The sequence below is a fragment of the Dendronephthya gigantea genome, unplaced genomic scaffold (assembly GCF_004324835.1).
Source record: "Dendronephthya gigantea isolate DGI-Jeju-01 unplaced genomic scaffold, DenGig_1.0 000047F, whole genome shotgun sequence".
Lineage (NCBI taxonomy): Eukaryota > Metazoa > Cnidaria > Anthozoa > Malacalcyonacea > Nephtheidae > Dendronephthya > Dendronephthya gigantea.
Genome location: NW_021163057.1, coordinates 434,872 through 449,895, shown reverse-complemented (window position 1 = coordinate 449,895; position 15,024 = coordinate 434,872). Strand labels below are relative to the sequence as shown.

The following is a 15,024-nucleotide window of genomic DNA, read 5'->3' as shown; positions in this document are numbered from 1 at the left end:
TGTATCCACAACAGCCAGCATGGGTGCCCGATATGAACTGTAAGACTAAAATCTGATGCACATTTGTCCTATTAAGAATCTGATATTTCCTAACATGCTTTGTCTGAATTTGTCTGCATTAGGTCACTAGTGACAGTAGTGTGCAAAATGCTTTGTCTATCGGAAAATAATACAACAAATCCTTGATTCTTAGGAGCTATAGTGTGAACTAGGCTTACATTTTCGTATCCTTGACAAAATGTATTGTCAATCGCCGACCCACCCATAGCTATATCACATTTTAGTTTTATCATTAAACTAATAATAATGAATTTTCATAAAACTCTGGAAAGTTATAGTTATAGTTATACCATCGATTCTCAGTAGCTATATATATACGGTTTTCAGTAAGCTAAAAATAACTGCATGCATGCAGTCTGTACATGCTTTTTCTAAATTTTTCACTGTTTTTGAAATCTCTCCCATAAAAAATAGCCTTCTCATCCTTCTGACTTGGCAAATGATAATTTTACGGATAGTTTTGTGCTCAAGGAACAAGGATGGTCAATTTCTGCATTTCTGTCAATTTCTAATATAATAGTGGTTCAGTAAGAATTGAATTATGTAACAGCTAAACTATTGAATAAGCTAGGAAAATGGATAAACAGGAAATGCTACTCAAATGTTACGCCTTATAGTGTCTTAAATTGCTCATACTATATCGCTGACATGTGGCTAATATCTATATGCATGCAGCTGTGCTTATATAATCCCTTTACAAAGATAAAGAAATTTTTGTTCCCGGCGATTATATAAAGACAATAACGCCTTACTTACAATCCACCATGTATATCATGCAGTCTTATATATAAGCAAGTCTTTGTCAGTCAGTGCTCAAGTTGCAGCAATTCAACGTCCCTATTTATAGCTATACTTATAGTTATAATGAAGCGATAAGTCAACTTCTACAGTAATCGTTAAAACAAAGTAAATAAATTAAACGACAATAAGCAGTATAAAGACACGCATCTATATTGTACGTCCATTTTGTTTCGTGTCTTGTGAATTAAAATGTTGAAGGCAGATTTTTCATTGTAAACACCATTTGGATTGCATCTAGGAGCAAGGTCGAAGGTATGTTAACTCCGATCAGTTTATCTAAAAAAATATCACAATTTTTATTGTGAAAATAGTTTTCTGTATTATTTAATGCGTATTCGTGAGTTTTTAAGTAATTTATAATTGACCGCAAATACATGCGGCCGACCTCCGTATAAATTATATTTATAGAGAAAAAACCATGGCGTTTTCATTTAAATTTCACCTAAATATGCAAGTGAGGTTTATACGAATCTGATTCATCGCCATCATTAGGGCATGCACGAAAAAAGCGTTAAACATTTAGACGAAAGAGACAATAGCTGTTAATCGAGAGAGCTATATAGAGTAATCTGTATATAATTATAGTGTATATCCCTTCAGAATTCAGAGTGCGCTTATTGTTCCACATGAGACATGTCAATATTCTTGCACAGTTGTAGAAAATGCTTGCACTTAAAGAGACTATGATAATGGCTTTAATTACCGTGTGTATTCATCTCTGGCTGCCTACAATAGCTTCAGGTGAGTTTTTCTTTTACACCTCATTATCTGGTCCAGTGGCGGATCTATAAGGATAGGGATAAATTACTACAGCTTAAAATCGTAATTATATTGGTAATTTTTATTTGAAAATATTCTTTTGAAATCCAAAACAAATAGCGTTGTTATTAAGGTGTTTTAATTTGAAATTCAGCTGTGTAATTTATTCAACACAACGTATTTCAAAAAGTATAGAAGTTCACAATGTAAAACAAACCATTCGTTTCCAGCATTCGTTACATACGGACTAGACTTTCACTTTAACACTGGTTGCATTCTTATCAGCAAACATCTAGTTGTCTGTACCATCTACTGCATGTGAAAGTCTGAGGTTGTCAAGAGTAAACGATCTGACTGTTGGTTCTTCCAATAATTCACGAATCAAAATCATTTGCTACAGGATTTTCCATGCGTTTGGTGGATGAAAGCACTGGCCTACCAACCAATGCTACAGAAGGGTATGTTCAGGTGCTTGTTGATGGAACCTGGCGTTTCTGGGAGATGCAAACCTTCAGTGTTGCAAAAACGTGGGTAACCTGTAGAGAGCTTGGGTTTACAAGACCATTTAACTACTTTATTAAGTTTAATGCGACTGAAATAATACGAAAACCAATCCAAAATCAAGCTATAACATGTACTGGCAAGGAAGAAAGATTGATCGATTGTCAACATAGAAGTTGGGAACTAGTGAATAAAACAGATGATTTCCGTCTAGTCTGGGTAAAATGCGGTTAGTTGCTGTTCTATGATTGAGTGTCTATTATTAACATGTTCAGTGATTATTTTTAATCAGGATTAAAATTAAAGTAGTTATATATCAAAGGTTTTAATAATAAAGAAGTTCCTTACAACAATTCAAGACATGTCTTTTCTGTTTCATATGACCTACGATATGAAACAGGAAAGAATTGACAAATTGTGGTCATTCCCAGGAAAGTAATTGATAGCAAACGTTTTAAGAAATAAAATTATGGAAATTGTGCATATTAACCAGTATACTGTACGTAGATGAGACTATAGTGTTTCAACGAAGCTAGGCGGCTTCTTCAAATGAAAATTAGTAATTAGCAAGGATATTAATCATCTCTTGCTCTCCGTTTTTAGAACCTAATCCAGAACCTATAACATGTGACTCGAAGCGTAAGTTTGCTGAGTTTTAATGCCATGCCCTAAAGTACAGTTGTATAATTGTTGACAAGCAGCTTGAAGGGCGATACTTGCTATATGTCATAACTCATAAACAGTGTTGTGGAAGTGAGGGTGGCAATATGATCAACGCTAACTTATTAGTTGTTTAAATGGTTGTTTAAAACTGCATTTTCAGCAATCCATCTTACTCTCGTTGAATCGGAATATCGTCATTCTGGAAAAGTAGCGATAAAACACAAAGAAAAATGGAAGATTCTTCGTGTAAAATATTGGAACGAGGAGTTAGGTCGTTTGGTTTGCACCACGCTCGGATTTCCAGGACTAGTAAAGAACTTGGTTCACAGTGAATATCATAATGTTAATGGCTATAACAACTTTGGGTGTGAGAATATGAAAGATAGGTTAGTTTGTTGCCCAACGAAAGCAAAAGAACTTCACTATTTTCCCTCTATAGCTCAGGTTGCTCTCATCTGTGAACAAGGTAAGATCACTCTACTCTTAAACAAAGTTATAGCTCGGTTTCCTATAGCTAGTAATGCATGCGCATGCGTGTAGTTGCAAATACAAAAACCAGTAGTTACATCATCATGTAATGGCCTATATCGCTTTTTCTCAGCTGACCTCTATATAGTAGCTGAATGCAACGTTGTACATGTTTTTACAATTTCTACTAAAGCGCGGGTGATGACCTATTTTAAATGCAATAGTAAAATGTATACAATGCACTTTATACCCTTTCTTCAGATATACGGCTCGATAGTTTACACCAAGAGGCAGTTCAGGTCTACCGGAGTAAAACGTGGTATTACGCTTGTGGGGACACCTGGAACATGAATAATTCTCGAGCAGTATGTTCGGAACTGGGCTACAATAGGAGATCTGACGTGGAGCATTATTTTACATCGGTTACCGAAAAAACAAAAGTTTGGAGGAATACCTTCGAGTGTACTGGAAAGGAGAACAATGTGAAGGAATGTCGCACCACTTATCGTCCAACTTTGGCCTGTAAACGTTTAGCACATGTCAAGTGTAAAGGGAAATGTAAGCTCTTTAGTATTTAAAATACTTTTTTTTCAACAATTATGTTTATTCAAAACAGGAAATGTATGTCCAAAAAAAAATTGCTGCTCAACCCCAAGCATAAAGCATTACCAGACGGTCTGAGAAATTAAGGCCTCACTAGCTATGTTTTCTCTTTCTCAATTTGCCCACATTTATTACATGCAGACATTCACGTGTATTCTAAACGTTCACTCATTCATAAAAAAAAATTGCGTTCTTTCAGTTTGAAAAATAGTATCGAGAGTATTTTACGTAACTGATGATGAAAAATAAGGATGAGAAGTGTCAGTGATGTATTGTTGCAAACGTTTATGTTCTTTAATTACGTCCATCAAATTATCGCAGCTATGATTTGCATAACAGAGCGCGAATTAGAAGAAACTACGCCTAAACTTTTTTCTTTTTAGCAATACGATTGAGAGGATTGGATCGTCCTCATGCTGGTAGAATCGAAGCGCTTCATCAAGGAATTTGGGGTACAGTGAATGATTACATAAGCTGGACAAGAAATAATAATTTCTCTTTGAGTGAAGCAAAGGTCGTGTGTCGTCAACTGGGTTACCGTGATGCACTCAAACCGTTAAACATACAAGAAGTTCCAAACGCATGGAGGAAGACAATATGGACAAAAGAGATCGGGTGTGATGGCACCGAAAGTCAGTTACAAGATTGCAAATGGAACACAGTTTATTCAAAGAGCCTTAAGCATGTCTATGATGCGGGTGTTATTTGCAAAATAAGTAAGTTCAAATCTTCAACTTTTCAACCTGGTTTCCATGAGGGTCAAAATTTTTACACGTGTTTGGCAAACATTAACATCTCTGACTGTTACGATCCGCAATTACATGAAAGCTGGCAGCATGGTGTCTTTCTTAAATAATTTTCAATTGAAATAATGTTGATCAGTAAGTGCATGAAATGTATATAAAAAAAACTTATATGATATATCTGGTTAACTGGTATATACTTGCACTTTTATATTATAGATGTTAGGATTGTTGATTCTATGCATACGAACGAAGGCAGGTTGGAAGTGTATTATAACAATTCATGGAAAAAAGTATGCCGGAAAAACTGGACATTAGTTGAAGCCAATGTCGTTTGTAAAGAACTTGGATATTTAAATGCAGTACACAAAGGACTAACGGGAAGTTTGCCAAGTACAAATAATGCATATTTAAGAAATAGGATTGGTTGCACTGGAAAGGAAGAAAGGTTCTCCGACTGTGTTCATGAGGAAAATGATGAGGTATTCTGCAATGATGGACCGGTGGAAGTTAAATGCGACGGCAAAGAAGGAGGTAAACAAATTAATAAATCCGGCGAGATTCGACAAAACAAAACGTTGACACACACTCAAACTACCCTGTAGTTTTCGAATCTGTCTTTTTGCCTTTTCAACATAGCACAAAAATTTGATATTTCAGATGTTCGCCTCAATCAACTTTCCGCTCGGTCCCTTGTCGATTCCAAAGTAAATTTCATAACAGAAGTACAGATAATGCACCAGGGAATATGGGGCAATGTTGCCGGAGATAACTGGACCATGGAAAACGCTCAGGTGGTGTGTCGTCAATTGAATAAACCAGGTGTAAAAAGGTTTCAACTGGTAAAAGCAGACATATCGAGTGAAGATACAATTTTGTGGTTAAAAGAAGTGCGGTGTAAGGGAAGCGAGAAGAAGCTATTAGACTGTACACGAGGTCCATGGCTAAAACGGAAGGATGAAAGTCTATCAAGCTGGAAAGTTGCTTTGGAATGCATTCCAAGTAAGGAAATAAAGCTATTATAAGGACCAAAGCTTTATCGGCAACAAATTAATCACGGTAGATAAATTTAGTTAACGCAAATTAGTCCAAAAAAAAGAATATTGGCATGCCTCATAAGTTCAACAAGACACACCAAGACTAACAGTTACTGTAACGGTTTCATACGATTAAAGTACTGAGATTACCTGAAGACCGTAACGATTTTGATCTTTTAATTCGTGTTTTGATGACAAAATAAATGCAATCATGCACTCACTATCGATTTATCACAACATTTTTATGGATAGTGCAAACATTAAGGTATCACAAACACAAACATAAAGCGGGAACGAAAACGATTTTATACAAACTCTCGAAAACGATCCCCGCTTGCATATAGCCAATTTTTTTTAGATTTTCGTCTCAGGAGTGGTCGAACGACGGACGAGGGGCGAATAGAACGTTTTATTAATGGGATCTGGTCGCCAATCTGTCTTGACCAACATAAACAATTGAATACTGTTACAGAATATTGCCAAAGAATGGGTTATGCCGATGGAATTGAAATTCAAGTTGAATGCCATCCAGCTGAAAAAAATGTTACCAAATGCAATGATGGGAAGGATCTTCACATTCGTTGTTACGCTCAAAGTAAGGATATGATTAACGGTTACTTTAAGGAAGATTCCACCGTTTGTAAAAAGCAAGCTTGATTTAGCTAGCCAGCTTTTAGTGAAAGGCTGTTAGCTTCCAATCTCCCATGCTTTAACACAAAGTGCGTATGAGTACTGCGTAAACGGTCTGATGCAGACTAAGCGTACACTAGGCTTCACAGCAACAACACAAGCCATAGGAGGATGTCAGAGAAGAGTCGGTTTTTCTCATCAACGATCATGTTTGATTTGCTGACCATGAGTCATATCATCTTATTTTTTTTATCTCAAGCATTCCGTCTGAGTGGTGGGAAGCCTTATTCAGGTAAAGTAGAGATTTTGCTCAAGAATCGATGGTTTGGAATTTTTAAATATTCGCTAAAGCCGGAATATCAAGAAAAAGTGTGCAAAGTCCTTGGATACCCCGGAGCATCGAGAATTTGGATTTTCAAAACAAAAGAAAAGCAATTGGTTACGACCATAAAGACTTGGAGTGGAACTGATAAACTAATGTATAAAACATATGATGGCGGAACCACCAATTTTGCTGGGCTAACATGTCAGAAAGGTAGGCTAAGATTAAGTTGTCTGTAGTATTAGTAAGTGAGGCTTTTAGTATGCAGAAGCTGGCGAAAACAATAGACAGGCATTTGAGACATGCATATCATTCCGAGGTGTGCGTGGATGTGCGACATCCGTAAAATTTCAAAATGAAAATTTAATCAATAGAACAAACAGGCGTTCTCTGGAACGCTTTTTGCTAAACGTTTATGTTATGTGTTAACTATTACCAGTTGGTTGCATGACAGCACGTTTCTGTTTTAGATAATATGCATAGAGCAAGTATAAATTTGCAATCGAATTCATGTCATCTTGTTGAACGTGAAACCAGAAAATATTTTCTATTAATTTTTGGGTTTATAGCTATTCGTTTAGTCAACGCAGACTCGCAAGACATTAACAGAAGTGTCCACTACGGAATTGTTGAAATTTATCGGAATGGGAAATGGTGGAGACTAAGCGACAGTCACTGGAGTGAAGCTGAAGCCAATGTTGTATGCCATTACTTGGGCTATGACCGAGCCTCCGAAATCTACACGCGTACGCTTTCAAAACTGACTGAAACAGTTTTATCGGTCGACTTTAGTTGCCATGGTAACGAAGGAGACCTATCAGAATGTATCCAGAAAGAAGAGAAAACAAATTCTACGAACTACGCAAAATCCTCTGGTGTACGTTGTACTGTAGATGGTAAGTATTCTAAAAAATAGTCAGATGCAAATTTAAATTAAACGAACTTATATTAACCTCGTTCTCTGCATGGACATCCAAAGAGTATTAGTTCCGGATTTTGCTATGCCGTTTGCTATCCCGAACATAGATATATCTATGTTCATTCCTGTTGAAGATTGACAAATTGCAATTGATTCCGTTTTTACATAGAAGTTTATTAAGAATGGTCGACATCTTTATTCTGTTCCAGGTGAGGCGCTTTGCAAAGCGTGCATATGTGAAACTAGCACTGTGAACTGTAATGAGAAAAAATTGAATTGGATGCCGTGGGTTCCGAGTAACTACACAGCTGAGAATGTAAAAGAGTAAGTGCGTAGACATTTTTAATTTGTTTCCTGAGTCGTGGTAAGCATAAACTTGCATCAGATGATCAGAAGCAAGAATATGCACTAGTACAGAATTAATCGACTGATTAACATAATATTACGGCCTAGAGACATCTGCATGAAAATCGTTGTAAAAGCATTTCCGACTGATGTGTGACAAGCGTATTCTGAAGAGAATGATACAACTTTGATAAAAGAAGGATTTTTTAGTGCACAGTACTATAGTATGATGATTTTTACCATTTTTATCATAAGACAAGAAAATTATCTGAGGTTATGCAATTTGGCAAAATTCTGTGCCAAAACATTTCAACGCTGTTTCACATTCCCTGCAAAGGTAAAGCATTATCAGAAGCTTGCCTGTATTGCAGGTATCATAGGTGCCCTTAAAACGGGCGCCAATTCTAAAAGCCTAGTCAATTTGGAATTATGCAATTATAAAATAATTAGCTACAAGTTATTATAATCTATTTTTACAGGTATTTGCTTGGGAAAAACAACATTCATAATGTGAACAAGGTCCATCTTCGGGAATTTGCATACATTCAAACACTGTGAGTCTAACAAAATGCAGAACTAGTTTTAATTATGAAAGCAAAGCATGAACGATTATATCAATACTTCATAACGCAATTTAAAAAAGCATTTACAGCATAGGGTAGGCTTGTCGCTAAGCTGGCACTGGGGCCTTTTGACCTTATTTGTGTGAAGTCTATCAGCCCGTCTGTTTTGGTTGTCCAATTTTGTTCCAACTTCGCAAACAAGGATGTTTTTTTTGCAAAATTTTTATTGCTGATTATCACCATGGAAGCCTGTTTTAATTTTTTTTTCATTATTTTCCAGAGATTTATCAAGCAATCGAATATCGATGCTTTCAAAGGACTTGTTCTTTTATACAAAATATCTACGAGTATTGTAAGTCTGGTCAAACTACTTTACACCTTAAAACAGACTTAACAGAGATATACAAATGTGAAGGACCTTTGCCCCGATGGACCTTTTCATCTTGCATGCAAATTAACAATAGGTTAAATTATGATGCGAAAATTAATTTATTGCCATTGGACGCCATTATAAGTCTGAATAGAGAACACATGCATGCTTAACGATATTCTTCTCGATATTTCAGGGACTTATCTGGGAATCGCATTTCAACTTTACCACGAAATTTGTTTTCGTTTGCAAAACAACTTCGTTATCTGTAAGTATGTTTGATAACAAGGTACCGTGTAATAAGCGTATAACGAAAATTGTAATATAGCACCTCAACATATACGAGCTGTTATGCAATGTGATTGGCCTTGTAATGAGAACAGCCAATAATACAGTGAGATTTTTTATGAGAATTTACTATAAAGGCTGACCATTATTGGATATATATTATAGCTATATTATAAAACAATTATATAATACGCTCTCGTCATGCTGATAGTGATAGCTTCCCGTTAGCCATCAGCGTTCATTCATGTACGACTATAGCCTGCTAAACGTAATATTCCCTATTATGATCCCCTTATCTGCAGAAATTTGTCAGGAAATCAACTAGATTCCATTACTTCTGAAATGATGAATGGCTTGACCGAGCTAACTGTTCTGTAAGTAACTATATATAGTCATTACTGCTTTCGTCAAATAGAGTTGAAATGTGTTATATTCGAGCATAATATTAAATCAAACCTGTTAATACAATTTCGTCAAAAGCATTGACACATTTTTAGGTATATGTTAATATAAATGACATTTTTCTTTAATTGCATGTGAAGCTCTGGTTTAAGTAGCATAGTAAGTTTGATTTTTAGGTCACTAACTGTTCGATTTCTTTATTACGTCGCAGAGATATTTCGAAGAATAAAATAAGACATTTTGAAGAGAAATTTCTTCTTCATTTACGACACTTGAAATTACTGTAAGTACATGTAGGCCCGGATTAAATAAGTATATATTATTCTCGCGACTCATTTTATACATCTGCGATAAGTGTGATTGTTTAAATAAATCTCTAATCCTCTACAGATACACGGATCACTTTACCCATTGCTGCCACGCCAAAAACATAAATCCGAATATAAATTGTTCCGCTCCCATCGATGTCTTCTCGAGTTGCAGTGAACTTCTGAAGAACAACTTTCTCGAAGTGTTCGTGTGGATTGTGGCGATATTGGTTGCGTGCGGAAACCTTGGCGTGATCATAGTGAGATTCAATTTGGATACACAGGGCCTGCAAACCTTATTCATAATCAGCTTGGTTGCTAGCGATATCCTAATGAGCGTCTACCTTTTCATCATTGGTTATAAAAACGTGACATACAAAGGAAGATATTTTGAGTACGATGAGGAATGGAGGTCGAGCAAAAGTTGCACTGTCGCAGGTGCCATCTCCCTAATTTCAAGCCAAGTGTCGTTGTTCATGATAACGGCTATTACAGCCGAAAGGTGTTGGTCCATCACCTATGCTGGTACAAAATTTAAAACATTTGGGAGAAAAAGCAGCCGGGCTATTGTAATCTTTGCGTGGTTTTTCGGCGTAGGAATTGCTGTGTTTCCAGCTATCTTACCACGGTATTTCAACTCGAATTATAGGAAGTTCTACGGCCAAAATAGCGTGTGTCTCCCGTTGCAACTACCAGACGAAAACAAAGAGGTCCTTGGTTGGGAGTATTGCTTGGGTTTATTTGGCGGTGTCAATGCCATTTTATGCATATATGTTACGATATGTTACGCAAGGATGTACATATCATTGCGGAAAAATGCTATAAGGAATAGCACGCCACGGAAATTGGAGGACTCCTATCTTGCCAAGCGAATGTTTGGCATTGTGATGACGAATCTTTGTTGCTGGATCCCTGTTGTCCTTTTCACATTCCTGTCTCTTGGCGGATTAACATCCCATGTGAAAACAATACATGCCTGGTCAGCGGTATGTCTCTTTCCCATAAACGCTGCAATAAATCCTGTAATATATACGTTCTTTGCTCCTAAAGTGAAAGAGAAAGTGAGAAGAAGCCTGAGGTTCAAGAGTTTCCAAGATAGTCATGTTTAATCTATCCAATCGCTTACAATCGCAATTATGTATATAGTATTATGTATATAGTTGCTGAGTCATCTTAAAGTAAATATACCGGGTGTTCCAAAAAAGTAATCCTGCTTGTTTGAAAATAGCTCCCTTTAGAGAATAGTTATCTCAATTAAAAAACTTTCATTACTTCGAGGAAAGACTAACTTAGATTTTGATATGTTATAGTTGTATTGCACAACAAACATTTGCAAATATTCCAACCACCCACCGCGTGTGCACCATAAAGCAATACCCACGGCTAATAATAGGCGTAGATATCATCTCTCTCCTGTCTGAATGATTATTGCTCGATTATTTAATGATGAAGATCACCAGAAAATGGCAAATACGACCATGGTCGAGTTCGCCGAAAAATGGCAAATACGACCATGGTCATATTCGCCGGAAAATGGCAAATACGACCATGGTCATATTCGCCGGAAAATGGCAAATACGACCATGGTCATATTCGCCGGAAAGTGGCAAATACGACCATGGTCATATTCGCCGGAAAATAGCAAATACGACCATGGTCATATTCGCCGGAAAATGGCAAATACGACCATGGTCATATTCGCCGGAAAATGGCAAATACGACCATGGTCATATTCGCCGGAAAATGGCAAATACGACCATGGTCATATTCGCCGGAAAGTGACAAATACGACCATGGTCATATTCGCCGAAAAATGGTAAATACGACCATGGTCATATTCGCCGGAAAATGGCAAATATGACCATGGTCGAGTTCGCCGGAAAATGGCAAATACGACCATGGTCGAGTTCGCCAGAAAATGGCAAATACGACCATAGGCGAGTTCGCCAGAAAATTGCAAATACGACCATGGTCATATTCGCCGGAAAATGGCAAATACGACCATGGTCATATTCGCCGGAAAATAGCAAATACGACCATGGTCATATTTGCTGGAAAATGGCAAATACGACCATGGTCATATTCGCCGGAGAGTGACAAATACGACCATGGTCATATTCGTTGGAAAATGGCAAATACGACCATGGTCATATTCGCCGGAAAATGGCAAATACGACCATGGTCATATTCGCCGGAAAGTGGCAAATACGACCATGGTCATATTCGCCGGAAAATGGCAAATACGACCATGGTCATATTCGCTGGAAAGTGGCAAATACGACCATGGTCATATTCGCCGGAAAATGGCAAATACGACCATGGACATATTCGCCGGAAAATGGCAAATACGACCATGGTCATATTCGCCGGAAAATGGCAAATACGACCATGGTCATATTCGCCGGAAAGTGATAAATACGACCATGGTCATATTCGCTGAAAAACGGCAAATACGACCATGGTCATATTCGCCGGAAAGTGGAAAATACGACCATGGTCATATTCGCCAGAAAATAGCAAATACGACCATGGTCATATTCGCCGGAAAATGGCAAATACGACCATGGTCATATTCGCCGGAAAATGGCAAATACGACCATGGTCATATTCGCCGGATAATGGCAAATACGACCATGGTCATATTCGCCAGGAAATAGCAAATACGACCATGGTCATATTCGCCGGAAAATGGCAAATACGACCATGGTCATATTCGCCGGAAAATGGCAAATACGACCTTGGTCATATTCGCCGGAAAGTGACAAATACGACCATGGTCATATTCGCCGAAAAATGGTAAATACGACCATGGTCATATTCGCCGGAAAATGGCAAATATGACCATGGTCGAGTTCGCCGGAAAATGGCAAATACGACCATGGTTGAGTTCGCCAGAAAATGGCAAATACGACCATAGGCGAGTTCGCCAGAAAATTGCAAATACGACCATGGTCGAGTCCGCCGGAGAATGGCGTACTCGAGCATGGTCGAGTCTACCCGAAAACGGCGTATTCGACCATGGTCGAGTCCGCCGGGAAATGGCGTTATCGACCATTGTCGAGTCCGCCGGAAAATGGCGTATTCGACCATGGTCGAGTCCGGCGAAAAATTGCGTATTCGACCATGGTCGAGTCCGCCGGAAATGGCGTTATCGACTATTGTCGAGTCCGCCGGAAAATGGCGTATTCGACCATTGTCGAGTCCGGCGAAAAATTGCGTATTCGACCATGGTCGAGTGACGGTGACGGTGACGGTGACGTCGGTCGGTAAAGCACGCAAACGTCAGTAAAAAGTAGCATTTTGTAAAAAGTAGAAACTGGCTTAGTTGCTTGCGATAATGAAATAGATTCTCAACTGAAGTTTTGCATATAATGTCCAATCAATCTTATTTACCAGTGATACATGCTACAGTTTAAGTCTGTGGATGTTTGTATATACTGTGTATACTGTATATTAATATCTTATGATAAATGATTCGAATTAAACCTTGCACCAACCTACCAAAAGGCTATTATGCTTTTTTTTGACGCACCAAAAGTGTCACGTGTCGTTGCATGGTAAAACTTCAGGGTTGCTCCCACTAGTTTAATAGTCGCGCTGCGCCCCAGGTATGCGTTGTTATCTTAAGGTGACGTCAGTTTGGTGGATGGAATAAATGAAGTACTTTATGTAGCGATCGCTGAAGCCGGATGGAGATTTTTGAGATGTTGTACAATTAAGTTACAAACAGTTTTAAAAATTAAAATTAAATATAAAGCCGAGTCATCTGGTACTTTATTTGTGCAGTCATGTGATAGTACTTATGGATTTCATATTCTTCAGCTTTTTGAACTTTCATCTTGAATATGGCTGAAGCTGGCTCATCAGAACCACAAACACAAGCCGAGGTTCCTGATGGGCAAAATGGTGCAGATAGAACAAACAGAGGTTCTTCCCAAAGTCATAATTATTCCAAAGATAGGCAAGGTAATTCCAGCAGCAGCTCAAAATATAGATCCAAGAAGGATCAACTGGGTAGAAAGGAAGAAGTAAATGTGTTTGATAGAAAACCCAAAAGTAAGACTAGACGAAGTAGGCAACATGCCAAAGAACAAGAAAAGCTTGGAAGTGCATTTGGGGAAATGAGGCAAAGTGTTCATGCTTTGGAAGAGGACTCAAAGAATGACTTAAAAGCTAGAGAAGTTATAAAAGGACCTGTTTCTACACAGCAAACAAGTTGGCATGGAAAAGGGAATACAAAATCTCAAGGAAACAACCAGTATCAATATGGAAGAGGCCAGAGAGTAGACCATTATTCAAGTTCAAAATCTCGTTATGCTAGGAAACGTGTTAATCAAACAAGTATTTCAGCAACATCATCTCAAGTTCCCAATCTAATGGCCATGGACACGCAAACACCTTTCGAAAGCCATGGGACTGTTAGTGATGGTATTTATGTGCCAAAATATAAACTAGAGAACAGAGCTCAGGGCTCCCAAAGAAAACAATTTGTGAGTAACGATGTTGTTCCTAATGATGAGTCATTAGCTTCAACTCATCATCGTAAAGGACATTTACATTCATCTCGAGAGAAATCTGGCTACTCAAATCACTTAAGAGGACATGCAAACAAGAAATCGCCATCTTGCATAGGAAAGTTGAGAGCAAATTTTCAGGTTTTTAATCTAAAATCAGGAGGCCAATCATCTGTGCAAGCTGGTGTGCTGATTGAACAACTGACTGAAGAAAAGTATGAGTGCATGGTCTGTTGTGAGGTGATCCGTTGTTCCAAGGGGATCTGGTCATGTTCAAACTGCTTCCATATATTTCATCTTTATTGCATTAAACGCTGGGCACGATCACCTGCATCTGCAATTGAAGGTAAGAGAATGTTTATCTTTATACCTTTTTTTAGGTGATATGCATATGCTAGCTATGCATTTGTAGTAATATCTTTTAATGAATTCATATACACCTGCCATTCTACTTAATTGCTCTAGTTAAAAAGCCAGAATTTTTGTAAAATTCAAGTTAGGACAAATAGAAGTTTTCTTGCATCCTAGTTTCCTTCCTTTACCCCAGTCATACATGTTACAATTGGCTGAGGTTTTAGATATGCTGCAGTATGACTTGCAATGAAACAAAAGCCATTGCATCAGCAGCCTCAGCAAAAAGTGCACTGTAACCTTCAGAAAAACTTACTTAGGTATCTAAGGATGTGTCACAATGATATATAGGGATCCATCTTAATTTATTCTATAAT

General features: G+C 37.8%; 3 protein-coding genes across 3 annotated transcripts in view; all 3 read left to right on the top strand.

The window, feature by feature from the left end:
• The first annotated feature begins 1,550 nt into the window (after window positions 1–1,550).
• Window positions 1,551–5,694, top strand: LOC114527797 (scavenger receptor cysteine-rich type 1 protein M130-like). Its single transcript, XM_028549490.1, has 8 exons — window positions 1,551–1,602; window positions 2,021–2,350; window positions 2,725–2,760; window positions 2,945–3,250; window positions 3,514–3,810; window positions 4,239–4,487; window positions 4,818–5,132; window positions 5,259–5,694. Exons 1-8 carry the CDS (start codon window positions 1,551–1,553, stop codon window positions 5,621–5,623), a joined length of 1,950 nt encoding a protein of 649 aa, XP_028405291.1. The 3' UTR covers window positions 5,624–5,694.
• Window positions 5,695–6,043: 349 nt separating this feature from the next.
• On the top strand, window positions 6,044–10,891 carry LOC114527796 (G-protein coupled receptor GRL101-like). Its single transcript, XM_028549488.1, has 10 exons — window positions 6,044–6,230; window positions 6,525–6,800; window positions 7,157–7,483; window positions 7,716–7,830; window positions 8,331–8,405; window positions 8,695–8,766; window positions 8,981–9,052; window positions 9,375–9,446; window positions 9,686–9,757; window positions 9,865–10,891. The coding sequence occupies exons 1-10, from the start codon at window positions 6,122–6,124 to the stop codon at window positions 10,889–10,891; spliced, it is 2,217 nt and encodes a 738-aa protein (XP_028405289.1). The 5' UTR covers window positions 6,044–6,121.
• Window positions 10,892–13,478: 2,587 nt separating this feature from the next.
• The window catches only part of LOC114527828 (transcriptional repressor NF-X1-like), a 31,399-nt gene continuing 29,853 nt past the window's right edge, over window positions 13,479–15,024 (top strand). The window contains exon 1 of the mRNA XM_028549528.1: window positions 13,479–14,642. Coding sequence (XP_028405329.1) covers window positions 13,628–14,642 — 1,015 coding nt within the window. The 5' untranslated portion in view covers window positions 13,479–13,627. The remainder of the gene's footprint in view (window positions 14,643–15,024) is intronic.

Coding starts and splice junctions, on each gene's coding strand:
- LOC114527797 (XM_028549490.1), top strand. CDS start 1,551: ATGGCTTTAATTACCGTGTGTATTCATCTCTGGCTGCCTACAATAGCT. Junction 4,488..4,817: donor CGGGTGTGATGGCACCGAAA/GTCAGTTACAAG, acceptor TTTATATTATAG/ATGTTAGGATTGTTGATTCT. Junction 5,133..5,258: donor ATGCGACGGCAAAGAAGGAG/GTAAACAAATTA, acceptor TTGATATTTCAG/ATGTTCGCCTCAATCAACTT.
- LOC114527796 (XM_028549488.1), top strand. CDS start 6,122: ATGGGTTATGCCGATGGAATTGAAATTCAAGTTGAATGCCATCCAGCT. Junction 7,484..7,715: donor TGTACGTTGTACTGTAGATG/GTAAGTATTCTA, acceptor ATTCTGTTCCAG/GTGAGGCGCTTTGCAAAGCG. Junction 8,406..8,694: donor TTTGCATACATTCAAACACT/GTGAGTCTAACA, acceptor ATTATTTTCCAG/AGATTTATCAAGCAATCGAA.